The sequence below is a fragment of the Rosa rugosa genome, chromosome 6, assembly GCF_958449725.1.
Source record: "Rosa rugosa chromosome 6, drRosRugo1.1, whole genome shotgun sequence".
Lineage (NCBI taxonomy): Eukaryota > Viridiplantae > Streptophyta > Magnoliopsida > Rosales > Rosaceae > Rosa > Rosa rugosa.
Window position 1 is genome coordinate 33,176,755 of NC_084825.1, and position 27,685 is coordinate 33,204,439.

At 39.7% G+C, this 27,685-nt stretch overlaps 2 protein-coding genes across 4 annotated transcripts; one reads left to right on the plus strand and one right to left on the minus strand.

Moving 5' to 3' along the window:
- The first annotated feature begins 8,284 nt into the window (after positions 1–8,284).
- On the plus strand, positions 8,285–12,209 carry LOC133717834 (G-type lectin S-receptor-like serine/threonine-protein kinase SD1-29). Of its 3 annotated transcripts, none has more exons than XM_062144577.1 (8): positions 8,285–8,382; positions 8,751–9,791; positions 9,876–9,986; positions 10,101–10,297; positions 10,390–10,600; positions 11,060–11,297; positions 11,403–11,553; positions 11,701–12,209. In XM_062144577.1, the coding sequence occupies exons 2-8, from the start codon at positions 8,900–8,902 to the stop codon at positions 11,995–11,997; spliced, it is 2,097 nt and encodes a 698-aa protein (XP_062000561.1). In that variant the 5' UTR covers positions 8,285–8,382; positions 8,751–8,899; the 3' UTR covers positions 11,998–12,209. The 3 variants fall into 3 exon arrangements, with proteins under 3 accessions (XP_062000561.1, XP_062000560.1, XP_062000559.1); XM_062144576.1 differs by having other exon boundaries at positions 8,334–8,488; XM_062144575.1 differs by lacking the exon at positions 8,285–8,382 and having other exon boundaries at positions 8,389–9,791.
- Positions 12,210–23,612: 11,403 nt separating this feature from the next.
- Positions 23,613–27,385, minus strand: LOC133716611 (uncharacterized). Its single transcript, XM_062143298.1, has 2 exons — positions 27,315–27,385; positions 23,613–26,949 (listed from the first exon to the last, which is right to left on the minus strand). The coding sequence occupies exons 1-2, from the start codon at positions 27,383–27,385 to the stop codon at positions 23,613–23,615; spliced, it is 3,408 nt and encodes a 1,135-aa protein (XP_061999282.1).
- Positions 27,386–27,685: the final 300 nt, after the last annotated feature.

The following is a 27,685-nucleotide window of genomic DNA, read 5'->3' on the forward strand; positions in this document are numbered from 1 at the left end:
TTAAGCTTCTGAATGGGCAGAACACAATGCTTGTAAAAACGATGATGATAACAGGGACCTTAACCTCTTATTTATACTAATTCAAGTCCTAGGAATCCTTCCATAAAGATTTTCCTTATGGAACAAGAATTGTATCTAAGAATCCTAATGCATCACAGTTTAGGACTTTCTTGTAGTCCAATTAATGGATTCCTAATCCAATGCTAAATACACTATCACATTAGATATCTAGATTGATTCTTTTCCAGATCCATGTTGTACTCGATTTAATGTATTTGATGGTTTCCTAGTCACTCTAGGATAACTTGTGATGAGTCCACTTTTGATCTTACATGTATAACCTGCGGTGGATAGCCAAACTTATGAGAGTCATTATCAAATATGTCAAATTAAGTAGCAGATCCCTTATGCATATTAGCTATGAGAAAGAGGTTAATTTGGAATCTTACTTCCACACTTCAATATTCCACGAGGAATATCGATACCACAGGATCTAATGACCTTAACCACCTTGTCCATGTCAACCAGCTGCTCGACCATCTTCGTCACGTGCTGGCACGCGCATGGAATGTCTAACGTTTTTATTGTCGTGCAGCACTGCAGCATCCTTGAGATGGCTCTGGCGCCAATAGAGAACCCTTCTGAACATAAACCGCACATTGTGTCATCACACCTTGCATGTCACCTTGGCAAGCCCACCCCAGAACCATATCGACTTCAAGTGGAGAATAAAATTCCTATCGACGCAAAGGCAGCGAAAACCATGAACGGAAGATTTAGCATTTCCATCTTGCATGCTCTTTGTGTTTGTGCTTTTGTTGTTGGTGGCCAATGAGTTATTGTAGGGTATATGTAAGTGTTTGAACCCAAAATTAACATTTTTTCCCGACAAGGGGGACTCGAAGAAAAGCGGACCAATATCCGTGGCCCAAGCTATATATTTTCAACAAGTTCGAAATATATCGTTTAGAGGCTAAATAAAGCCTACTTGGAGATCAAGCAATCTTGAAGCAAATCTGGATATTCATTGATTTACTATTTAATTATCAATATATTTGATAATTAATGGTGATTTGCTTGGTTGTCAAGACTGTGCAAGATGGGAAGATAAATATGCAGGTTGCATATATGGCTGAGATTAAGCGAGCCATGCAAGGTAATTATCAAGGCCCCACATATATCTCAATCAAGGTCGCGAACGCGAACAAATTGGGTTGATCAATTAAGGAAGGAAACAATTATCCTTCACTGGCCTTCACCACCAATAGTCAAGGCCGAGAAATTTTTCTGTGCTACAGTAGAACCATGTGGCAATCTCATGTGGTATGACGTCCCTATAACAATATGACAGCTGGTTTCCAATGAATATAATACAAACTCAATTATGTCTATTTTTTGGGTCTTCGTTCTATGGCCTCTGAGCTCTGAAGCATGTTCATCTTCTTGCATATTCATCAATTATGCTTCCTGCGAGTGGAACAATTCCTAGGATAATAAGTCTAATTTTGTTGTATCTTTGAGTAACTTTTCAAAAGATCCATCAATTCTGAAATTGGAAGTTGCCAAGCATTCCCTCCAATGCAGCTGCCGGAGGAGTCGCCGTGAAATCGGCCGCCTCCATTTTCCTTTCCTTGCTCATAGCTCCATTGGTCGTCATCTGGAGATCGAGCTCGTCCTCCAAAGCCTCCAGTAAGTAATTGAATCTCACAAATTCAATTTGGGTTCTTGGAAATTGAAATTTATAATCCTATTGATTGATTAAATTCATGAATTTTGGAATCAAGAAGTGAAACTTATTAATGAAAACCCAACCAATCGCAGTTGAAGTTGGACAAAGCTTCTCAAATTTATCTTTATTAATTTCTCCTATCATGGATGAATCTGGAATTCTGGATAGACACCTTCAGGTTTCGCATCCTTGATCAAGGTTTCATGTCTACCAACCTTATTCAAGACATGTTGTTTATTTGGATGATCGATTGGAAGTAGGATAATATTTTTGGCCCAACGAATTGGGATAATTAGACTTTCAATTGTATTAAGGAAGAGTCGCATGGAGCCATGGAGGAAGAGCCTATGGCTATGAAGAAGGAAGAAAACCCAGAAATGTCTTCTCTTAGTGGGATATATTCCAAATTATTTTAAGAAGAAGACAGGTGTCAAAATAGGATAGGGACGTCACACCATGTCAGGTTGCCACGTGGTTCTACTGGAGCACTGAAAAATTTCTCGTCAAGGCCGCCAATTCAATTAAGGAATATGGCATGCACGTGCAAATATGGAAGCATGCAATAATGCTTGGTTGTGGTCAACAAGGAATATATATATATATATATATATATAAAGGATTTTTCTCAGATAAGGATGTCCTTAGTTTTTCTTATGGAACGGATTTACTGTTTTCACCCACTTTTCGATCACATTTTCACATCTTAACCGTTCAGTTTTTAGGTCCTAATGTATGGATCACCTCTGCAAAATTTCAGCCAATTTGGTGATCGTTAAGGCTTCCAAAACTGCAATTTGCACGAACGAACCGAATCTGTCGAACCGGAACCGTTCGTTTACATTGTTGTAATTTGCAGTTTTGGATGCCTTAATGATCACCAATTTGGCTGAAATTTTGCAGAGGTGATCTATACATTAGGACCTAAAAATTGAACGGTTAAGATGTGAAAATTTGATCGGAAAGTGGGTGAAAACTGGAAATTCGTACCTAAGAAAAACTAAGGACATCCTTAGTGTAGCCGGACTGTATATATAAATATATATATAACATGTATATATAGTAGCTAATGCATGGGCCAATGAAGGGAGGAATAGTAGATGTGGGCCATGCCAGCAATGAATAGTGCCCATGCAATTGAGGATTGCTAGACGTGGGGGAGATAGTAAGCATGTAATCATCCTTGATTACAATTAAACAAGGGATATATATATATATATATATATATATATATATATATATATATATATATATATATATATATATATGAAGGACGTGAATGCCCAGAAGTTGTTTTCCAGAAGGTAATTAACCTTGCCTAGAAGATTGCTACGACAGAGTTAATCTATTATTGTTTACGATAGTCAGCAAAACTATTAAGAGTTTTGATTTGATTCGAAGGCCAATAACTGTGGCCTAAAATATAGTATTGCATTCCTATTTGGAAAGTGAATTTGCAGCATCCTATATATATAGGCTAAACACGATATAGAAAACAATAACTCTTCAATCAATCAATCTCTCAGATTATCAAAGTCTCTCCGGAGCAAACCTACCTTCAACCTAGTTGAAACCAGCGAAGCAAGGGTAACGCACTCGTAACCCAACGAAGCTAAAGTCACGCTTTAGCAAAACCTGTGTTTTCTCCTCCTTCTCGGTGATTGCTCTGCTTACTCTATATCACTAAGTATCGACTCGGTGACGCAAGAGATCACACCACAAGCCCTTATCCGTAAGCCAAGAAGCCCTTTTCCGAAAGGCAGAGAAAAGAACCTTGTGACGAGGTTGGTGCTCTCCTCGTCCACAACGTTTGATCAAGAAGTCAGGTTAAGGGACGCCCCGACGACTGCACCCCACGGTGCTAGCACTCTTGCGCACTCAAAAGAGACTATTTGCACGCCAGACTGGTTTTAGAGCCAAACATTTTGGCACGCCCAGTTGGACCTGCACCAGAGTCTTTTTGTATTCACCATCATTGGAATGCCAGGGGAATATTTTTACCAAAGGAACTTCCTAAAGTGAAAAGATGGCCAATAGAGTCGCTAGTGACTTTGCTGCTGCAGATGATGATGTGATAACAGATGGCTTTGTGCCCATTCCAATCCCAAAGAATGCGAGCATAGAGGAGAAACTTGCTATTTTTCAGCAGAACAATGCTTCGTACTATGCGAAGTTGAAAAAGGACCTTGCGGAAGATCGAAAGAAGATTGATGACCTTGTCAATGCAGTCTGAAAGCTTAAGCAAGGGTCACGGCAAACACATGGGCGTTTGGGAAGTATGACCCAACAAACCCAAAAAAACCACGAGCAGCTTGTGAATGTCGTTACGACCCAGCACAAGCAGACCTCATCGAAGTTCGCAACCTTGCGCAAAGAAGGTTCCAGCTGGGCTACTCAAGTAAGTTCACATCAAGGTGAATTGGAAAGTCAAGAACTTGCACGCGAAGATGTTGTTTCTGAGACTGACTTGCCTATAGGTGGCGATCAACCTAAGGGTCTCACTGGTGAATCATAGCCTTACATAGAGGCTGTATATGGAGAAGATGATCAACAAGAATGTTCTTCTGACAATGAAATTGTATTTGAATAGATAGCTGATTTCTCCATCGATCAAGCCAAATACGTGGCTACTGATCAGATGCATGGGGGGCAAGATGCAGCCCATGTTGATTCCCTAGATCACCAGAAGCAAATGCATAATCAATTTAATTATGATTTTGCTACTGGACGTCATCATGATCATGCAAAGGGTCAGGAGCATGATCCACTTAATTATCAATTAAGGCATGGCCCACCTCACTATCATCAATTTAGCCTTGGCCATGCTACTGGACGTCATGGTAAAGGTGGTCACAATCATCACCAACTTAATTATCAATTAAGTTGTGGTCTTGGAAAGACAACCTATGGCTTTATTTATCAATTCAGCTTGAATTTATTCATCAGTGCTTCAAGGCCAAGCGGTAGCTTTGATATACGTGGAGGACACATCTACAACCCACATTGTAAGAATGGCCAGAACATACAGGTCTTGAAAAAAGGGTTTCAGGTTAAAGCTCAGCCAAATGAGAAGCTGGTGTTATTCTCGTTTAACAATTGCAGAGCTTGTAGAAAGGTACTGCGAGGAGGGCCTTGGAATTTGATGTGAGCCTCGATGATCATGCAAGAGTACGATGGAATGACTATGTTAGACATGACTCCCTTGATCTCTCTATGTTACTAGGAAACAATTTCTAACATCCCTCCAACCTTCGAAGTGAAAAAGACCATTATCAATATTTCCTCTATTGTAGGTAAGTATATTGAAATTGTGGCGACCTGAGTGGGTATACCACAGTGCCTTAATATTAAACCAATAGGAGCTCGATATGTTGTAGACGTATCGTAGACCTTCCAACTTAATACTACAAGGCCTTTTGAAATCGAGTTTTAGAAAATAAGAGACAAATAAAACTTTTATGAAAGGATTTTCGATCAACAACCCAATATTCAAATTAACAAGTCTGGAAATACTTCAAAATAAAGTAGGCAAGGGCACTATGACGCCTTAGGGCTTACATCATAACGAAAATAAAAGAAGGTCAACAGCAACAATAAAACAAAGGGTGAGACGCGCTTCCAAGTAGGCGGACCTCACAGAATTCAACTAAGTTCAACATTGGAAAAAAAGCGAGTAAATTGATAGAGTACCAAAAGGGAAGAACTTCAAACAACAGGGACAGCAACACACGGACTCGACCAACAACCCACTTCTAATCCAGATCGTCCGAGTGACCTCGTTGTAACCTGAAATGTAGGGGTGAGCATTTCGTCCTCTCTAGCCCAATAAGGGCCGACCCAACCTTAGTTAGGTTTGAAAAACTAATAAGTAGAACATAGCTACTAGAATATAGATTGCGCACATTTGTAAAATCGAGTAAAACAAATGCAAACAAAAACAATCATTGTTGTCTTTGTCAGAAAATCATATGCAGCATGCTTCACACAACTTGGAGCTCCGAGATACTTACCTACCGGCTAATCTAAAATAATCGATGATCGACCGGTTCGTCATCCTTCAAGAACCGTCAACTGCTCTGTAGTCCTTGTGACTACAAGTAGCGAAAGTGTCCATTTCTTGGCCTTGAGTGTCCTATGATTGGTTCACCGTCGGTACTCACCTTTCCTCGACACTCATAGGAGCATAGCCCCTTCTGAAGGTTCACAGTTATCGACACCGTGGGATGCTTAGGAATCAACGCATCTAGGTCCCATTCACTTTCAGGTCACAAGTACAAACATACAGTGGGTACAGTATCTCAACATACAAGTCTAGCCTCAGTCTTGTAGGTAGTGTCACTTTGCAGTGGCAAGTCTCTCCAAGTTAAGACTTGCTGGGTCTCTGGCAAACTCTTCTTAAGTTCAGACACGTGGAACACGTCGTGGATATGCTCTAGTTCTTGTGGCAAATCTACTCAATAGGCCATGTTCCCAATTCTTTGGACTATCGGAAAAGGTCTGATGTATCGGGGTGCCAACTTTCCTTTGACCCAGAACTAACTGACTCCCTTCTGAGGTTTCACCTTGATATAAACAAAGTCCCCTACTCCAAACTCTAGGGGTCTCCTACGCATGTCTGCATATGATTTCTGTCTACTATGGGATACTTTTAGTTTCTCTTTCCACTTGAATCTTTTTCAATGGTTTCCTGAACTAAGTCAGGTCCTAGTAAAGCCCGTTCTTGAGCGTCAGCCCAACACGTAAGCGACCTGCATGGCCGTCCGTAAAGTGCTTCGAACGGTGCCATGCCTATGCTACGGTGATACCTCAATTTATTTTTTGTAACTTCTTTGTTAAATCAAATGCAAAATCAAGCTCAAAAATTGATGTGATTTGTAGTCAGAGGGCCATCAACCATCTATAACCCAATCTTCTTCTTCTATAGAATAAAAAAAAAAAATCTTCCATTTAATTTCAATTCTACCATCGACCGTAGAAACAAATAAAGTTTGGATGTTTCCCAACTTCTAAAGAAACAAAGAAAAATGGGAAGAGAGAGAGAGATGTAGAGATAGAAGAAGAAGAGAATTAACAAAGTAAAATAAAAAATAATTGAAAAACAGTTTTTTTTGTGTAAAATATTATTATAACTCCATAAAACACCGCACCACATGTAATTAATTTTAACAAAAAATTAAATCGAAGTATCAAGTTGATTTGTTTTTAAAAATGTAGGTAATATTTTGATCACTTTTGAAAGTTGGGTATTATTTTATCTGGTGCAAGAAAATTGACCCTAGTGGTGATAAAAACTGAAAAAGACTCTGATGACATATTTCTCTTCTTATTTGTGGTCCAAAAGAAAATTATCAACTTGATGTTTATCTGCTCCAAAAAAAAAATTAAAAAAATCTTGATGTTTATATAGGGCTATTGGTGTACCAACTCTTGGATGGTAACGTCATTGAGTCAATGTTCTCCTAGAAGGAGCTTAATAATATCAAATTTGTCTTCCATGACTTTGAAAGCATTGGCAGAACTATCGTAGAAATGTCTCAATTATCTAGTGTAAGCTAAATTCTGTGTGGCCTAGGTGCAATGGTACTTTCATTAGCAGAGCTATCCTTGTGAAACAGAAAATAATTGACATTGTTCTTCTGGGAAACATATTTGGGTAGGGATGCAACTGGGTAGTCTTACTTTCTTTTTCTTTTTCATCTTCAGTTTGCTTCTGCCACAGTACGGCGCTGAAGTATATAAAATAACTCATTCACATCCATTAGCAGAGAAACAAACTCTAGTCTCTTCTAGCCTAATATTTGAATTGGGCTTCTTCAGTCCTAATAGTTCTGCTAACAAGTATTTGGGATTTTGGCACAAAAGTATATTTCCCCGTAAGTATGTATGGGTGGCTAACAGAGATAATCCTCTTGCAGATACAGACACCTTGGCTACCTTGAGAATTAGCATCAATGAGCATCAAGCTCAAAAATTGATGTGATTTGTAGTCAGAGGGCCATCAACCATCTATAACCCAATCTTCTTCTTCTATAGAATAAAAAAAAAAAATCTTCCATTTAATTTCAATTCTACCATCGACCGTAGAAACAAATAAAGTTTGGATGTTTCCCAACTTCTAAAGAAACAAAGAAAAATGGGAAGAGAGAGAGAGATGTAGAGATAGAAGAAGAAGAGAATTAACAAAGTAAAATAAAAAATAATTGAAAAACAGTTTTTTTTGTGTAAAATATTATTATAACTCCATAAAACACCGCACCACATGTAATTAATTTTAACAAAAAATTAAATCGAAGTATCAAGTTGATTTGTTTTTAAAAATGTAGGTAATATTTTGATCACTTTTGAAAGTTGGGTATTATTTTATCTGGTGCAAGAAAATTGACCCTAGTGGTGATAAAAACTGAAAAAGACCCTGATGGCATATTTCTCTTCTTATTTGTGGTCCAAAAGAAAATTATCAACTTGATGTTTATCTGCTCCAAAAAAAAAATTAAAAAAATCTTGATGTTTATATAGGGCTATTGGTGTACCAACTCTTGGATGGTAACGTCATTGAGTCAATGTTCTCCTAGAAGGAGCTTAATAATATCAAATTTGTCTTCCATGACTTTGAAAGCATTGGCAGAACTATCGTAGAAATGTCTCAATTATCTAGTGTAAGCTAAATTCTGTGTGGCCTAGGTGCAATGGTACTTTCATTAGCAGAGCTATCCTTGTGAAACAGAAAATAATTGACATTGTTCTTCTGGGAAACATATTTGGGTAGGGATGCAACTGGGTAGTCTTACTTTCTTTTTCTTTTTCATCTTCAGTTTGCTTCTGCCACAGTACGGCGCTGAAGTATATAAAATAACTCATTCACATCCATTAGCAGAGAAACAAACTCTAGTCTCTTCTGGCCTAATATTTGAATTGGGCTTCTTCAGTCCTAATAGTTCTGCTAACAAGTATTTGGGATTGTGGCACAAAAGTATATTTCCCCGTAAGTATGTATGGGTGGCTAACAGAGATAATCCTCTTGCAGATACAGACACCTTGGCTACCTTGAGAATTAGCATCAATGGGAATCTGGAGCTCGTAGATGGGAAACAGAGTTCTGTCTGGTCAACCAATATATCTAATTGTTCATCTGCAGTTCTCTTAGATAATGGAAACTTTGTCGTCAAAGATGTCATGGGAGCTGATATGTGGGAGAGTTTCAATAATCCTACTGACTCACTTCTGCCAAGCATGTTGATGGGATATGATAGTGGTTCTGGAAAACAGAATTTCTTGACATCTTGGAAAAGTGAGAATGATCCATCACCAGGGATATTCTTGGTTGGACTTTCAGCAGAGGTGCCACCACAAGTGTTCATTTGGATTAATGGATCTACTCCCCACTGGAGAAATGGGCCATGGGATACATCAAGGTTTATTGGTGTACCCACAAGGAAATCTCAGTATATTAATCCATTTACTCTTGTTGATAATGTGACACAGGGAACAAGGTATTTTTCTTACGGTTTTAACAAAATAGGTGACAAAGTTCTTGCATATTTCGACATATCTTCCGAAGGAAAACTGAGCTTTTTGTTTTCAGAAAGTGGCAAGAACTGGCGTCTTAACTGGGAGTCATGGACAAACCCATGCGATAATTATGGCGCCTGTGGACCTTTTGGGGTTTGCATAGCTTCTGACTCTCCAATCTGTAAGTGTTTGAAAGGGTTTATACCAAAGTCAAATGAAGAGTGGAGCAAAAGAAACTGGACTGGAGGTTGTGTGAGACGAACAGATTTGTCTTGTGAGACACACACAAATGAATCAGTCTCATCATCAAACAGAAAAGATGGGTTTTTAAAGTTGGAGAGATCGAAAGTACCCGATTTTCATCAATATTTGACTTCTTTGGCTCTAAACAGTTTTGAGGACTGCAAGATAAAGTGCCTGAGTAATTGTTCTTGCCTAGCTTATGCTTATGTTGATATCCTAGGGTGTTTGGTCTGGTACAAAGAACTTATTGATATTCAGCAGTTTCCATCTCTTGGAGAAGATCTTTATATCCGCCTAGCAGACTCAGAACTAGGTAAATGATGATAGCTATTGCATAACTCTTACAACACTATTTTTTGTTTGTATTGTATGTTGATTTTTTTTTCCTTCCCTTCAGGTGAAGGAAAACCAGTAAAGTTAATTGCCAGCGTTACAGCTATTGGATTTATGATGATCATCTTGGTGGCTATAGTCTTCAGTTTGCACCGGTGGCATGCTAATCAAAAGCGTAAGAGAATTAGATGATTTACATTAGAAGAATTTTATATTTATTTTCTATTATTCAAATGTTGCTTCTTGTTTTGTTCCGACTCAGTGTTTAATAGTTTTACCTGCAAATCAGGACATGTCAAATTAACAACAAGGCGTTTGGAATCAGCTAATTTGATTGAAATTTATAGAGACGATCTTCAAGAATATATGGAAAAACATAATCTGTCGGAGCTAAAGATATATGATTTTGATAGCATATTAATAGCCACAGAAAACTTCAGCATCAGAAACAAACTCGGGCAAGGAGGCTTTGGCCCAGTTTATAAGGTACTTTCTTTTCTAAGGATAACATATATAGCACTTTGACAAGTACAAGATACAGACATTAATGGAATTATTGATCTGTGGATCTCGTGTAGGGGATGCTACCAGAAGGGAAGGAAATAGCTGTGAAGAGACTATCTAGTAGCTCAGGACAAGGTGTTGAAGAGTTCAAGAATGAGATGCTATTGATCTCCATTCTTCAACACAAAAATCTTGTTAGGATCATGGGTTATTGTGTTAAAGAGAATGAGAAGTTACTTATTTACGAATTCATGCCTAACAAAAGCTTGGATACTTTCCTATACGGTTAGTTTCACTAGTGTTTTATGTCCATCTGCTGTAATTTACTCATCATTATCTTCTTCTTTCAATATAGTCTTTGATATCTGACCTTTTTGTAAAATTTTCTTGAAAATTTCTTATATATAGTTAATGAATGAAGTCACATGAACCAAATTACGTAGTTATAAATCATCATTGAGTTTGACTGAGCAAGATATTCGACCCTGCAAGTTTAATGCTTATCGTACTGTCTAACATTCTCTGGTGTTTGTTCAATTGAGATCGCCGTTATGCATTCACTACTTTTTATACAACCATGTCTCTATTTTTTAGGAATCTACAGCTGGAATTCTAGTTTTAACCAAATTTTATGGCTAGAAGTCTCGTATCACCAATGTTTTCATTGTAATGTTTATGGAAAATATGAATGGCAATACTGATTAGCGTTTGCACTCTAACTGGGTGCACTGTATATTTGATTAGATTTAAGGAAGAGAGCAGTGCTTGATTGGACTACACGCTTTAATATTATTCAAGGTGTTGCTAAAGGTCTTCTTTACCTCCATCATGATTCCTATGTGAAGGTGATTCATAGAGATCTAAAAGTCAGTAACATCCTCTTGGATGAGAGAATGAATCCAAAAATTTCAGATTTTGGATTAGCACGCATAGTTGAAGGAACACAGTGTCTAGAAAATACTCAGAAGCTTGTGGGAACACGGTAAATATCATTTTCTCAGTTACGTATTTGCATGGTATTTTTAATTAAGCCAGAAGCTAGAAGAAGCAATTTTATCAGATGCATACTAATGTGTTTGTTGTGCAGTGGCTATATATCTCCGGAGTATGCTATGAGTGGGATATTTTCTGAAAAATCTGATATCTACAGCTTTGGGGTCTTGGTATTGGAGATTGTTAGCAGCAAGAAGAACAATAGCTTCTATTTATATGACCAACAACTTGGCTTCCTTGCCTATGTAAGTTCATACTATAAATCATAATATAAAATAGTTGATTTTATGTGCAGTAGTCTAGCTCATTTATTTACCTTGAAGTCCTAAACCATTAAGCTAAATACCGCAATCTTTACAAGTCTTCATGACAACTAATGTGAATATTTTCAGGCTTGGAACTTGTGGAATGAAGGCAAGGCATTGGAGTTAGTAGATGAAGTTTTGGGTGATTCATACTCCTCATCAGAAGTTATGACTTGCATGCATGTTGGGCTTCTTTGTGTACAGGACAATGCTACAGATAGACCAACAATGGCGGATGTAACTTTAATGCTAAACAGTGAGAAAGATGGTCCACATCCAAAGAAACCTGTATTCACTATCCAAAACTCCGTTAATCAACCATCCGATGAAAATATTAATTCCTCCAAAAATGAAGCCAGCATTACAATGATCGAAGGACGTTAAGCGACAGCAAATTATTACATCACAGTGCAATAATTAACTTTTGGTCCTTCTCATGGGTTGTTATACATATTGAAGGTTTTCTTTTTGTTGTAGATAACAATCCTTTCTCTTTGGGTAGGTAGTGTATAAAGGTTATTTTCATTGAGAAGGTGCATGATAGACTCAACTTGGGAGATAAAAGGGAAAGACAAGAATGTTAAGGAAATTGCATATTCATTGATTGCCACAAACTGAGAACAGAAACATAATATAAATGATACAAAACCAGATTGTATTCTGGTACAGTAAGTCTAGTTGGCTCTATCTAATACAATCAAATGTGCCAACAAAATATATAGATGGGCCATGAATAGTAAGGGCTGAGTCTATCAAGACCCTCCCTCTTGAGAGGTGGCCTATCCTCAGGCACAGAAGTCTGGAAAACGAGCTTTGATGGTATGTGCATCTTCCCAAGTTGCATCTACAATGGGGAGACCCTTCCATTGAATGAGCCATTGAGTTACATTCCGGTGCTTCTTTTTGACAACTCCCATGTCCAGAACATGCTCGGGCTGCCAAAGTAGTTCCCCATTGTCATTAAATTTTGGTAGATGTTGTAAGTAGGGTGCTGTAAACACGAAAATCTGAAAGCAAACAAAATGCAGACACGTGTACCAAAATAATAATTTTATTAATTTAAGTGCGGGTTACAATCTTTGGTAATCCTCTGATTCTATCTCCGACGATGAATTTCGCTCAAGGGCTTGACGCTTGATCTTGAGTGGTACGATGATCACGAGAGTTGACACGTGACGAACGTTTTTGACTTGAGGTTGGTGAGGAACCGGCTATTTGGCAGCTTGAGGGTTCTTCACACGAGCTTGGGAGGCTTCAGAAATTTTGAAAGTATTTTCTTCTCTCTTTTGGCTGAAGTCCCTCTCTTGATTTGAGAGGGGGTATTTATAGTATCGGCGTCTCGATGACATAGCATTAATCACATTCCGTAATTGTGTAATTAAATCAATCAGTTTTAATTGATTGATTTAATTATATTTTATTTAAGGAATATGTCAATCAATTTCGATTTGATTTAATGCCCGATTTCAATCAGAATTAAACAATTTAATCTGATCGATATTTGTATTTAATACTTGATTCCAATCAGAATCAAACAACTTAATCTGATCGATATTTGTATTTAGTACTTGATTTTCGTCGAGATCAATCAGTTGAATACGATTGATTCGCTTTAAATGCTTAACTCGAGCAACAATCAATCAGCGATAATTTGAAGCTTCCACAATTGATGCTTCCACGTCATTCAATCAATGGATCACTCGTGTTTTGACACGTGTCATCCTCGAAGCTCACATAATTTTGGTGACATATGAGCCACGTGTGCCTTTTGTAGGACCCATGTGTCGACTAAGCTTGTTTAGTCAAAATTTCAAAGATTGACTGATTTATTTAATGAATTTTATTTTCATTAAATTTCTTGTGTCTACAAATGCCCCCACTTCAAGGTGCGCCGTAAACATCTGGTTGTCACGTGTTTGAGGTGTGACTTGAAGTTGTTTTTTTTTTTTATGGCACATTTCGTGTGCTTTGTAATCAGCTTACTTGGATGAATTAGCTAGCCAGTTTTTTTTTTTTTTTTTTTTTTTGACTTGAGACTTTTGATAACCATGCATGGCCGTAAACATGTGGTTGTCACGTGCTTGAGGTGTGACTTGAAGTTGTTTTTTTTTTTTTTTTTTTTGACTTGAGACTTTTGATAACCATGCATGGCCATTTTCCATGAGTTCCAAATAAAGGGGTAATCTGCGAATGGATTTCTTCTTTTCATTCATATAGCTTCCATATGTGGCTTTGAAATTTCCCGTTTTGCAGCCCCACTCTCTTTTTTTTTTTTTTTTTTTTTTTTTTGAATTGGTAGGTAGTGAATTAGAGATGAAAGCCTCTGTTTTTGTCCTCAATTGATGCATGGCTGACGTTCCCATAATTGATATAAGTAATTACGACCTACCAAACTCATTTGGTCTTCTATAGGTAAGAAATCTTCAATGGCTTGATAATTTCTTAAAACGAAATAGAAAAGTAAATAGATAAAACTTCCATCTCACGTTATAAATGCACAATAAGGTTTTGCCCTAATCACCATTCTCTTCCCTAGCCACCAGCACTTTTTTTTATAATTTTGTTTTTTTTTTTTTTGCTGCGCAATATGAAGACCTAGCCATGAATGAAGCAAGCTTGTAGAACTCCAAAGCTGTAGAGATTCCCTTGGAATCTTGATTAAATTTCGTAGAAATTCTCCCAAAATCTTGATTTAATTTTGTAGAGATTCCCTCGCAATTAGAATTTAATTTTGTAAATATGGCAAGGACCCCAAATGGGCATGTGACAAACCCCATGATATAAGAGTATTTTTTTTGTTTAAATATTTACGGAATAAATCCTTAACTTTTCTGAATAAAATATTTATTCACAAAATTTCTGCACTCAAAATATTATTGCCATATATAGCAGAAAATTTAGGATTTCTGCCATATTTTCCTGGTCTCAACTAGGAAATTAATGAAGTGAGAAACCCTAGCCTTTTAACATAAAAGGACGGCCTCCCTTGTATTCTGAACACAAACGACTTGGCTGCTTTCCTTTGCGTTTTGTCCTTGGTTTTGCAGAAGACCATCAAGTAATCAAGGGTAATTTGCCTTCACTCATTCCTTTGATCCTTTCAGAGATAATCAATATAGCCTTTGCTTATTATTTTTTTTTTCTTTCTCTGACAGGTACCTGCTGCTACAGTTTTGCTTTTTCCTCTGGAACCTTGAGACGACGCGAGCAAGCAATCTGTTGGTAGCTGGTAGAGGCAGGGGTATGTCTGTTTGTCTGAGGCTAATTAATCCTTCTTTTATTAGTGTTCTTTATATACGTGCCGTGCTTTGACCTTCATTTAATCATTCATGCCTCCATCTTCCATCTTCCGACATGATAAGGACATACATACACGTGCAGACTCAATTACCCAACGCATGATTTTTTTTTTGGTCAGTCTGAGTGCAAAACAAGAATTGATTTATCATGTTACCCCCACATTATTCTTTTCGCATGATGCTGCGGCCTTTTTTTTTTTTTTTTTTTTTTTTTTCGGCACCGTTCATGCATATATATTGCCAGAATCATAATATCATGATTCCACGTTTCCTTCTAATCATCACATGCCATGACATAATTGTCTTCTATATATATATATATATATATATATTTTATACCGCACAGTATATGTGTACCCTTGATAATTGATTTAAATATTTTTTCCTTTGTTCAGAATTGAGGTGACAATTAGAGAATCCCCAGCTCTGATTTCTTTATTTGCTTTAGGGGTCATCATGGGCCGGGCTAGGGCCGGCCCTACCCTAAATTTTAGGGCTTAGGGTCGGGCCGGGCCGGGCTTTGACCAAGTCAACAAAACTTAGGGCCGGGCCGGGCCGGGCCAGGGCTTCAATATGTAAACCCTTACCCGCCCTTAAGGCCCATTTTGCAAGGGTCGAAAGGGCCGGGCCGGGCCGGCCCTTCCAAATAGGGTCGGGCCGGGCCTTTCTCTGTTTTAACACTTTTTAACTCAAACTCTCAAAATGAAATCTAAACAAGAAATAACATCAAATTTGAATAACTGAAATCACTGAATGTCTTCAATATTGTAGTCTGAAATCATCAATTACAATATGACTGAAGACAAAATCTCCATATGATGATTACAATATTACATAAACTAAAGTTACTAAATGAACAGCCTACTGATCAGTCCAAGAAAAAAAATAGTAGGAAAGGTGTGTCATTCTTGAAGACTTTCGTAGTCAAGGTCCAAAAATCCTCTCTTCCCATGAGTCTGTTAAAACACAACACAAAAAAATGTTAAAAACAATACATTAAACCATCTATAAACCATCTACAGCAGACCATCATTACTTATTCCCACAATATTTCAGTTCATGATAGCACATTATTCTGAGTTTCTGACAGCAAATGAACACCACAAGTCCACAACCATACAATGCAGCAAACAACCACACAATGCAGCAAGAAATTTCAGTTGCATGCAAGAACAAAAAGGCATAGTTATAAGAACCGTAATGTGCAGTTCAAAACAATACACCAACCTTTACTCAATATTTGTGATTAACTCGTTCGCAGCTGAGTTTGATTGAGCACGTTCAAGGGCAAGCATCCATTCCGGTCTTGCTAACTGTGCATTTCGTATCTCTTCAGCTCGCTGCTCATCTTGCTCCCTGTCTTGCTGTCTTGCTTCTGCCAGCCTCCAATCTTTTACACAAATCAAGGCTTCAATTGTGTTTGGGCTCAAACTTGCTCTCTTCTCCGATACGACTCTCCCCCCCGCACTAAAAGCTGATTCTGATGCTACCGTTGAAGCTGGAACGGACAGTAGGTCACGAGCTATCACAGATAGGACAGGATACACTTCTTCATGAGATCTCCACCAACCTAAAAGGTTAAATTCCTGTCCATCAGCAATTTCTAGTGGAGGCATATCAATATAATATTGTAAATCAGAATTTGATGAAGAGCTGGAAGTAGAACTTGCTGTCTTAGCCTTTTTTAAGACCTCCTCAGCAAAGTCCTCATCTTCATCAATAGGTAAAACCAGAAAATCAGAAGAAGATGCAGGTAATTGAGAGGTTACACTAGAGGTTGGAACCGAAGGCACTATATTTTCCTTGTACAGATCATGTAATTCAACTAATTGATGCTTTAGAGAAGATATAGTAGTTTTGATTTCCCAATCCTCAACATTCATACTTTTCATCCATTGACCAATTGCAAAAAACTTATACCTAGGATCCATAGCAGCAGCAAGACAAAATACAGTAGGAAATCTTTTCCAATACTTAGCAAATTTTGCCTTCATGGCAGTCAAAGCAGCAGCAATTACAGCATATCGAGAATATTTATTAAAAGCTGCATTAACACTTACTAAGCAAGGAATAACACGACATGATGTCGGATAATACACACCACACAAGTTTTTTGTTGAAGAATCAAAAATTTTTAAAAAACGACACACAATTGTAGCTATTAACCAATCTTCATCAGTGGGAGGTACTAAAGTGGAATGACGAGTAGATTGGTTTAGCTTTTGAACATATCGATTCAAAACTAACTTATACCTTTCAGCTAATTGCAACAGATCATATGTGGAATTCCACCTATGAGGAACATCATTATCGATATTCCTCTTTGGCATATTCAAGTCACTACAACAATTAACCCATAACTCATGCCTCTTAATAGATGAATTCATGCTACGAACAATATTTGTGATTTTTTCAATTGATGGAGATAACAAAGTCAAACCATCTTGAACAATTAAATTTAAAATATGAGCACTACATCGCACATGAAATGTCTTCTTAAAGGCAGAATTCAGCATAAGAAACTCAGGGAGTAATTCAGCGACAACATCATTATTGGTGGCATTATCTAAAGATATTGAAAAAATTTTACTATGAATGCGCCAACAAATCAGCTCCTCATTTATGTGATTAGCAAGTGATTCACCAGTGTGTGGGTACTCTATCATTTTAAAAGTAATAATTCTCTTATTCAAATTCCAATTTTTATCAATAAAATGGGCAGTAAGACACATATATCCCATCTTTTGACGCGACGACCAGCAATCAGAAGTCAAACAAATTTTTCCTTGAAAACTTTCAAACAATTTCAGCAACTCTTTTTTTCCTTCAACAAAAAACTTCATGACATCCCTTTTGCAAGTAGAAGCTGACGTTCCCACAAATTGAGGACAAAATGCTCTTTGTATCAGTCCCTTAAAATCATGTTTGTCTACAAATGTAAAAGGTTGTTCAGCCCTAATGACATAGTCTACAACTTCCTTTCTAGCAACATCCTTGTCATAAGACCAATTAAACACATTCCCACTAGAATCTGATCCTAATTGCATTTGAGTCCTAATATCAACTGATTGACTACTAATATGACCCTCCCAATGCCTACGTAAATGGCTAGTGCCATAACTTCCTCCACGTACCAACAATTGAGAGCAAATACTACATTTAGCATATTTGACAGCAAGATTACCCTCAGTGACTTCAACCTTTTCATAGAAGTTCCAAACAGTTTCTTTTTTATCTATTTGCTTTCTAGGTATAGGAGGTTTTTCAGAAGTTTGTTGATTAGGTAAAGAAGGTTGTGAATTTGTTGGGTCTGTGGAAGCAACATTCATTGGACTAGTTACTGATTCAGCCATTTCCTCCATCACACTCGGGAGAATTCTTAAGTTAACAAAACGACACTAAGTGGAACAACAATACAACTAGACGTCTAGACTCACACACAATACAGCAACAAGTGCACTGAACTATAGAAAGGTTTAGAGTTTACTGGAAGCTTTTATAACAAATTGAAGAGACACTCGAAAGCTTGAACAGAATACACAAAGCCCTCCCCCTCCTCCTTGCAAGTCTGCTAGTGCTCCATCACTGTAAAACACACACACACAAAAAACTTGATAAGGATACTGAATACTAAATTGTAATGAAGAGAAAAATAGGTTAGTTGAAAATACTGATATCTTACCAGTAGTTCAGAGCTGGATACTAAATTGATGTTTATGTTTGGAATATGAAAATAGGTTGACGTTTATGTTTATTTATAGAGATCAGACAAGAAAAAGAGGATTGCAACGGCCATATTCTGTCTAACGGTAACTTAATATATTTTTTTTTTTAGAATAACGGTAACTTAATTTTTTGGGGGTGTGTGAACAACGGTCAAAAAAATCTCTATATAGACTAACCCACTGTCCCACTGCATACAAATTGGCTAGTAATTCATTTTTCAAACACCAAATATAAAGAAATTTGCACGGAACAGAAACTCACCATATTAGTCTTATTCCGTTGCCGGCATCTGAGAGCTAAACCCAACCACAGAGTCTTCTTCTTAAAATATGGGAGTCTTCTTCTTCCGTCTCTCTCTCTCTCTCTCAACCCAAACAGAAAACCAGAAAACACCAACAAGTAGGTCATCACTCATCAAATTTGAACCGTAACTAGAAAAATTCGCTATAAAACCAAAGGAAATGTTAAATTGAGTAGCTAATTGGCGTACCTAGACAAACAATCGGTGAATCGGGTTATTTCACTACCCACAGTTGTGAAACTCGAAAGCTTCAGTCTTTATTCTCCAATCTCCATCATCATGCTACCCAGAAGCAAAAGCTTCAGTCTTTATTGGTAAAGGCGTCGGGGAAGGGCGGCGACTGGGTCTTGGGATCTGCGGAGGGTGGCGACGGATCTGTGAACTGCAGGCGGGTTGAACTGCAGCGATGGGTTGACTGCAGGCGGAGGAGGAATGGTATACTGATCGGAGAAGGAGGACGGGTCTTGAGATCGGCGAAAGAGGATTGGTCTCGGGGTCTGCGACGGATTGGACTGCAGGCGGAGGAGGAGGGGCTTTACGGATCGGAGAAGGAGGATGGGTTGCCAGATCTGTGAAGGGCGGCGACGGGGTCTCGGGGTCGGCGAACGACGGCGACGGATCGGACTGCACCGCCGCCTACCTCTCTCTCTCTCTCTCTCTCTCTCTCAAATGGATAAGAATGATATCGCATGAATGGGAAGTCAGAAGCCTTTAGGTCTTTAGGTCGACTGGTCGAGACCGTCGAGTCACTCTAGTAGTCTAGTCAATGACCTAGTTGACGACACTTTGGGCTTTGGGTTCAGTCTAGGCAAAACGGGCCTCATAAATTAATTGGGTTTGGCCATTTAGGACAGAAGACAAAATATTACCCATTCTCTAAAATATCAGATTTTATTTCCTATCTATGTAAATATGTAATATAGAAAATAAATATAAATAAAATATAAATTTTAGGGTTGGGCCGGGCCGGGCTTTTAGGGCCGGGCCGGGCTTGGCCCTTACGGGCTCAATCGGGCCGGGCCGTAGGGTAGGGCCGGGCTTCATTTACATAACCCATACCCTACCCTATTTAAAAACGGGTTGGGCCGGCCCGCCCTAATGCAAGGGCCGGGTCGGGCTTTGGCCCTACGGGCCGGGCGGGCTTAGGGTAGGTTTAGGGCCGAAGGGCCAAATGGTGAGGCCTAATTTGCTTGCTGCTGCTAATTTATTGCCTTGGACTCTGCGAGTTATTAAAGCATAGAGGAACTGAGGTACGTTTCTCGGCCAATTCTTAGGTGCGGGTAGCCGCACCACGTGTACGGTGCGGCTGCCCAATCAAAGCTCAGGAATTTTTATCTTTGTTCTGAAATTGTCCCTGATTTTTAAATGTGAAATACCAAAAATACCCCCCTGCTAGGGGAATGATTGGCCTGCCGCACCATTGGCTGCCCCACGCAAGAATCACTCACGTTTCTCTGTCCCCTTCTGATAATAATGTTTTTATATATTTTCATAATCTACCTTAATCGATCCTTGTTCAATTGCATGTTCTGACAATATATAAATATATGCCCCCATGTGCAGACCCAAAGCATGATTGCATGATTCATGCTTACCTTCTGACATATGTATATATATATAATTGATTACATGCACGTGTAAGTGTACAACCCATAGCATGAGTTTTTTTTTTTTGTTCTTTATTTATTTATTTATTTTTTTTATCACAACAAAAGCATGACTGATAGATTTTTTTGTCTGGTTCCAAAACATGATTTTCTTTCTTCCTTGATCATGCTTTGTGCCGCAACCACCCTTTTTTTTTTTTTTTACCTTACATGCGTTCTGAAAGTGATTTGAAATATATATTTTCCTCTTTCTTTTTCAGGACTTAGGTGGTAATTGAAGAACGCGGACGTCTTAAACGCTTGGATTCCTCAACATTTGTGCGTGGTAGGGTCCACTGAAAGCGGTTAGGCTTCGCGTGTTTGGCGGCTCACGGAGAGAAGAACGCGGACGTCCTAAACGCTTGGATTCCTCCACATTTGTGCGTGGTAGGGTCCACCAAAAGCGGTTAGGCTTCGCGTGTTTGGCGGCTCATGGAGAGAAGAACGCGGACGCCCTAAACGCTTGGATTCCTCCACATTTGTGCGTGGTAGGGTCCACCAAAAGCGGTTAGGCTTCGCGTACATCGTCAGGCACTCGCTATCGCGCTTCCCGTCCTTTTGTGGCCATGGCTTTCTTCAAGTGCTTCAAGAAATGGACAGTCACCATCCTCGAGGATCCGGAGGACGCTCAAAGTGATGGAACTACTCTGCAGGTGTATCCATCGTTGACTGGGCCTCAAGCAATCGATGTCCCTCCTTATGACCCTTCAGCTCACATCCTCCAGTGGACTTATGTAGCACCTCGCCAGCTTGCTATGTTTCGACAACCAAGATCTGGTAGAGACCAACAAAACTCGCATGTACGGTTGCTTAAGTCTTCGCATCATGATCAGAACACTCCCCAGACCCCATTCACACTTCTCAACGATCGCATATGCAATAGCTCAGTGCAGTGGAGCAATGCATTTCGAACAAATGGCGGGTTTTCTTACACAAAGTTCTACTGGGAATGGGTAGAAGATATTTTAAGCAGGAATGGCAAGGTTACTCGGGAGGCCGGTCTCCATCGAGCGATATTTGCCTCACTATTCAGCTATGATCGTGTTGCACCTGTCATACGGGCTTTCTGCCCGTACTGGTGCCCTGCGACGAATACCCTCCACACATCTAGAGGAGAAATGTCCATCTCCCTCTGGGATTTGGACCAACTCGGAGGTTTGCCCATTGCTGGACGGTTTTATGATGAGGTGGTTCCAACTATTGAAGAGCTTTCTGCAACGAGCAAAGGGAGTCAACAAAGCTGCCGCTATTTGTTTCTCGCCTACCATAAGCTTTGCAAGGTAGGTCAAGGGCAGAAAGTGAAGATAACCTCATGGATACGATACTGGTATAGAGGAGCTTTGCGCTATAAGAGGCCTCCGAACAAAAGCCAAAGGAACAAAAGAGATCCACCCCTGAATGCGTTTAATCCATCTGGCAAGATCCACGAGATCCGACACCGAACTTCTGCAGATCGCGCAGCATTTGATGACTTAGGCATGGAGGGTGAAGATATAGAGTCCACCTATTTGGCTGCCTTTTTTGCTTGTTGGTTGTGCCTGTTTGTTTTTCCCAGAGACGACACTGGTTTGATCCGTCCGGGAGTATTCAAAGTTGCCAGCAAAATGTCACAGGGTGTACAGTTTTGCCTAGCGGTACCAGTACTGGCCAGCATCTATCAAGGTTTGAACGAGATTTCTGTTTCCAGTGATCCAGGTAACTGCTCGGCTGCCCTTCCTTTTCATTATGTTTATGCATGGCTAGCAGAGTACTTTGGCACCCACTTTCAGTCTCCACTTCCCAACGACCTAAGGCCCCGTATGGTTCGCTTCTCCGGAGAATTTTCAGCTAAGAATATTGGAGACTCACAAACTCTTTCTTTGTTCAACGCGTGTGACAATGTGAGGATGGGTGCATTTGCCAGGGTATTTCCGGAGAGCAGGGTGATTATCAACCGCGATAACATCTCCAATTTAGACCTCATATATCTCATCAGCCTTCGATCTGGGTATCTTTCTTTCAGACATGATAACCGACGAGTCATTCAGCCATACAGTCCACATCGGTTCAGTCGACAATTTGGTTATGTCCAAGACATTCCTGGCAGTCTTAAGAATGACATTCGCACCAGCGTATTGGCTTTGATTTATAAGCATTGGGACTCTTGCACTAGGATGAACACCAAGTGTGTGGTAACGTTGCCGATCCAGAGTGATATCACGAAGTATATGGTTACCCGAGACTATGTCGATTGGTGGTCTAAAGTGTACCGTTCTACACCAGTGAAGGCAACGAGGGTAGCGCCTACTAGTGGACCACTGCACAAGACTCTAAAAGCACACGTAATCATCGTCTGGCTGACACAGAGTCAGAAATTGCGAAGGTCACTTCAATTCGTCAAGCGGACTTTGATCATCGCCAATCTACACTCAAGTCTTTGGAGAAACTAAAGGAGGAACAACGAAAATTGGAGCAAACAATGACTTTACTAGACGAGAGACTTCTACTACAGGAGAAGAAGCTTGTCGACCTAGAAAAAGAGAAGACTCAAATCCAAGAGACCCCCGAGGTGACTACCGCAGAGCTTGAGATGACAAAATCATTGCGAGATATTTTTGAGAGCCACCGCAATAGCTTCAAGGGTTTAACTTGGGTGTGAAGAGCTGTTCTCCACTTTGTAGTCTATGATGATTTGTTTTCACTTTCCTTTATTACTTGTAATAAGTCAAACTTTGACAGTCATAACTTATTATGAAAATAAAGTACTTTTCTATTTATTACTTTATGAATGGTAAACAAACCCTTTATTTTTATTTTATGTGACTGAACTTGAGATTGTTATTCCCAAGCTGCCTACGTATCCTCCAAATGAAGGAATCAAGTCATCACGTAGTTCAAGGGTTTATGGATGGAGTGAATTTTTTTTGTTGGTCCTTTTTTGCTTGAGCCGCCCTTTCGGGTTTTCAACTCAACGGACTCTTTTTTTTGTTTTTTTTGTGCCATGTGCAGTTTAGGCTCGTGCTGGCTAGGAGCGTCTTCTTACTTTCTTCAAGCATAGTACCTTTTCAGGAACTTTCCATTTATGGGGCCAATTCTCAGGCCATCTTCAGCCACAATTTTGTAGGCTCCATTGGTGTAGACTTCACTGACGATATAAGGTCCATCCCACTTTGACTTGAACTTAGGACCAGTCTTGTGTGTCATGATGATAGGTCTGCGCACGGCAAGCACTAGGTCACCAACTTGAAAGGATCGAGGTCGAACCCCTTTGTTGAAAGCTCGTGACATTCGAGCTTGATAGCATTCCAAGTGTTGTTGCGCATCAAGTCTCTTTTCATCTAAGGCTTTCAACTCTTGAAGGCGCAACTTGGCATTCTCTTCATCAGTCAGTCCATCTTGCAAAGCAATCCTCAGAGATGGAATTTGTTTCTCCAAGGGTAAGACAGCTTCAACACCATATACAAGAGAGTAAGGCGTAGCTTTCGTGGGAGTTCGATATGTCGTTCTGTAGGCCCAGAGCGCCTCGCCCATTCTTTCATACCAGTCCCTTTTTGTTTTGCTGACTGCTTTCTTCAAAATATTACACAAAGTCTTGTTGAATGCCTCAGCCAACCCATTAGCCGGAGCGTTGTACATAGAAGAAAAGTGTATCTTGAAGTGATATTTCTCACAGAGTTTCTCCATGGCACTATTGGAAAAGTACTTGGCATTGTCTGTGATGATGTAGCGCGGAACACCATATCGTTGAATGATATTCCCTTTGATGAAGTCTACAACATTTTCTTTCTTTATTTCCTTAAGCGGCACCGCCTCTGCCCACTTTGAAAAGGAATCCGTAGCTGCTAGAATGTATGAGTGACCAGCGGAGGATTTTGGAGTCATGGGCCCTACAGCATCAAGTCCCCACACATCAAAGGGGTAAGAGGCAATGGTTGGATGCAATGGCTCTGGTGGTTGATGGATGAAGTTTGCATGAAACTGGGAAGCTTGACACCTTTGTGCATACTCCATGCAATCTTTAACCATGGTGGGCCAATAGTAACCCATCCTCTTTACTTGAAAATGAAGCTTAGGACCTAACTGGTGAGCTCCGCACACTCCTGAATGAGCTTCCTCCATAGCCTTAGCAGCTTCCTCTTTCCCCAGACATCTAAGAAGCAATCCATCGAATGATCGTCGATAAAGAGTCTCCTTGTAGTAGAAGAAGCGTGATACTCTTCGTCTTATGTCCGAGCGTTGCTTTGGGTCATCAGAAAGCTTATTTCGCTTGAGGTAATCAATCAACGGGTACCTCCAGTCATCAACATCGATCAAGTAAACAAAGACAACATTGGAGTCTTCATGCCAAAGCTCAGAGATTGTCGGTACGACCCACCGTTGGCAGACTGGAAGGTGTATGACTTCATCCTCGGACAATGCCAAAGCCGCTGCTAAGTTGGCCAAAGCGTCTGCCACTTGATTTTCTTTTCTTGGCACATGCATTAGTGTGACAGCATCAAAACCCTTTAAGAGTTGCGTGGCAAGCTGAAAATAAGGAACTAAATCCTCTTTCTTCACTTCATAGATAGTTAGTAATTGATCAACTACTAACTTCGAGTCTCCATACACCTCTAGATTTGAGATTTTCATTTCAGCTGCGGTTTGTAGTCCCATAATTAGCACTTGGTACTCGGCAACATTATTGGAACATAGTTTACTAAGAGTAAAGGCATAAGGCAATATCTGCTTTTGCGGAGAAATGAAGACCACACCAGCTCCTGCCCCATCTGCCCTAGAAGACCCATCAAAGAACATTTGCCAAGCAGGGAGAACTTCTGTGTTAAAGACCTCTTCATCTGGCAAGTCATCTGAAATCTCCCAATCCGCGGGGATAGGATGGTCTGCTAGGAAATCAGCTAATGCTTGTCCTTTAACCGCTTTGGCCGGTATGTAGATGATCTCATACTGATTGAGGAGTAGTGCCCATTTTGCCATTCTCCCTGTCAAGACTAGTTGCGACATAACAAACTTGACTGGGTCAGCTCGTGCCACTAGATGCACTGTGTACGCTTGCATGTAATGTCTTAACTTTTGGATGGCGAAGACGAGAGCGAGACAGATTTTCTCTATCGGTGGATAGTTCAATTCTGGTCTTGTGAAAGTTCGACTCAAGTAATACAACGCTTTCTCCTTCCTTTCTTCATTTTCTTGGGCTAGGAGTGCTCCGAGTGATCGCTCTTGAGCAGCAATGTAGAGGATGAGCGGCTTCCCAAGGACGGGTGCACCCAACACTGGAGGGCTTGCCAAGTACTTCTTTATGCTTTCAAAGGCGTTATGGCAAGCTTTATCCCATACGAAAGGCACATCCTTCTTCAGAAGTCGACTAAAAGGCTGACAACGGCCTGCGAGGTTCGATATGAACCGTCTAATAAAAGCGAGTCGTCCTTGGAGACTTTTTAACTCGCGTAGATTTCTTGGCTCAGGCATGTCTTGAATGGCCTTAATCTTTGACTGATCCACTTCAATGCCACGATGTTTCACAATGAATCCAAGAAACTTGCCTGAACTGACGCCAAAAGCACATTTGAGAGGATTCATCTTAAGTTGGTACTTGCGGAGTCTTTCGAACACCCTTCTTAGGTCTTGTAAGTGATCTGTCCTCCTTTTTGACTTGACCACTAAATCATCGACATAACATTCCACGTACTTGTGAAGCATGTCTCCGAAGATTTTCTGCATAGCATGTTGATATGTTGCACCAGCATTTTTCAACCCGAATGGCATGACTTTGTAGCAATAAATGCCTTTAGGAGTGCGGAAGGCAGTAAGCTCCTCATCTTCTAAGGCCATCCTTATCTGATTGTATCCAGATGACCCATCCATGAAGGATAAAGCTTCATGACCTGTTGTTGCATCCACCATGAGTTCAATGATGGGCAAAGGGAAGTCATCCTTTGGACATGCGTCATTTAAGTCGCGGAAGTCCACACATACACGGAGTTGTCCGTTCTTCTTCTTGACAGGAACAATGTTTGCAATCCATTTAGGATATTGAACCTCCCTAATGAAGCCTGCAGCAATCAACTTATCAACTTCTGCTTCAATCTGAGGAAGGAGTTCTGTCCGAAAGCGTCGTTGTGTTTGCTTGATTGGTCGGGCCTCAGGTTTAACTGCGAGACGATGAACCGCTACCTTTGGGTCAAGGCCAGGCATTTCTTTGTACGTCCATGCAAAGACGTCTTTATATTCAAGCAGCAGATCATGGTATTCCCTTTCTTCTTCGGGACTTAGCGAAGCGCTCACGAATACAGGTCTTGGATCTTCCTCAGTTCCCAAATTGAGCTCTTTAAGCTCGTCGACAGTAGCTTGCCCCCCGTCTTCAAGTTCTGGAGGAGCTTCATCTACACTACACCAAAAAGTTAATCAGACGACAGTTCCTGAACTGTCGTCTGAGTGAAAAATGTGCTGTCGTCTAGTAGCCTGTGGTCTGATTGACTTCGCTCAGACGACAGTTCAAAACTATTGTCTGTGTTACATTCAGACGACATATATAAGCTCATAACTGTCGTCTGAAAATTACCAGACTATTTTAATTTGGATAAACTATTGTCTGTTAGACATTCAGACAACAGTTCATTTATTTGATGTTGAGAAACATTATATTACCTCAACACTTTTAAGAGAACGATGTTGTGTATAATGAATCTTAGACGACACTGTTAGGATACCTTTGTTGTCTGAAATGAATCTCAGACGACATTGTTGGGATACCTCTGTTGTCTGAAATGAATCTCAGACGACAATGCCTCATTTTTCTCAGTTGTACCAGATGCATTAACCATAACAGTGCCAAAATGGAATATGTCATCTAACTCAATACTCAGACGACATATTTTATTGTTTTGAGTTGCATTTTATGAATCTCATTCAACAGTTTATTGTTATATCTGATGAGTGAAATGAATCTCAAACGACATTGATTTTGTTATATCTGTTGTGTGAATAAAGTTCAGACAACATGAGTTTTGTTATATCTGTTGTGTGAATAAAGTTCAGACAACATGGGTTTTGTTATATCTGTTGTATGAATGGAGTTCAAACAACGTGAGTTTTGTTATATCTGTTGTTTGAATGCATGTTCA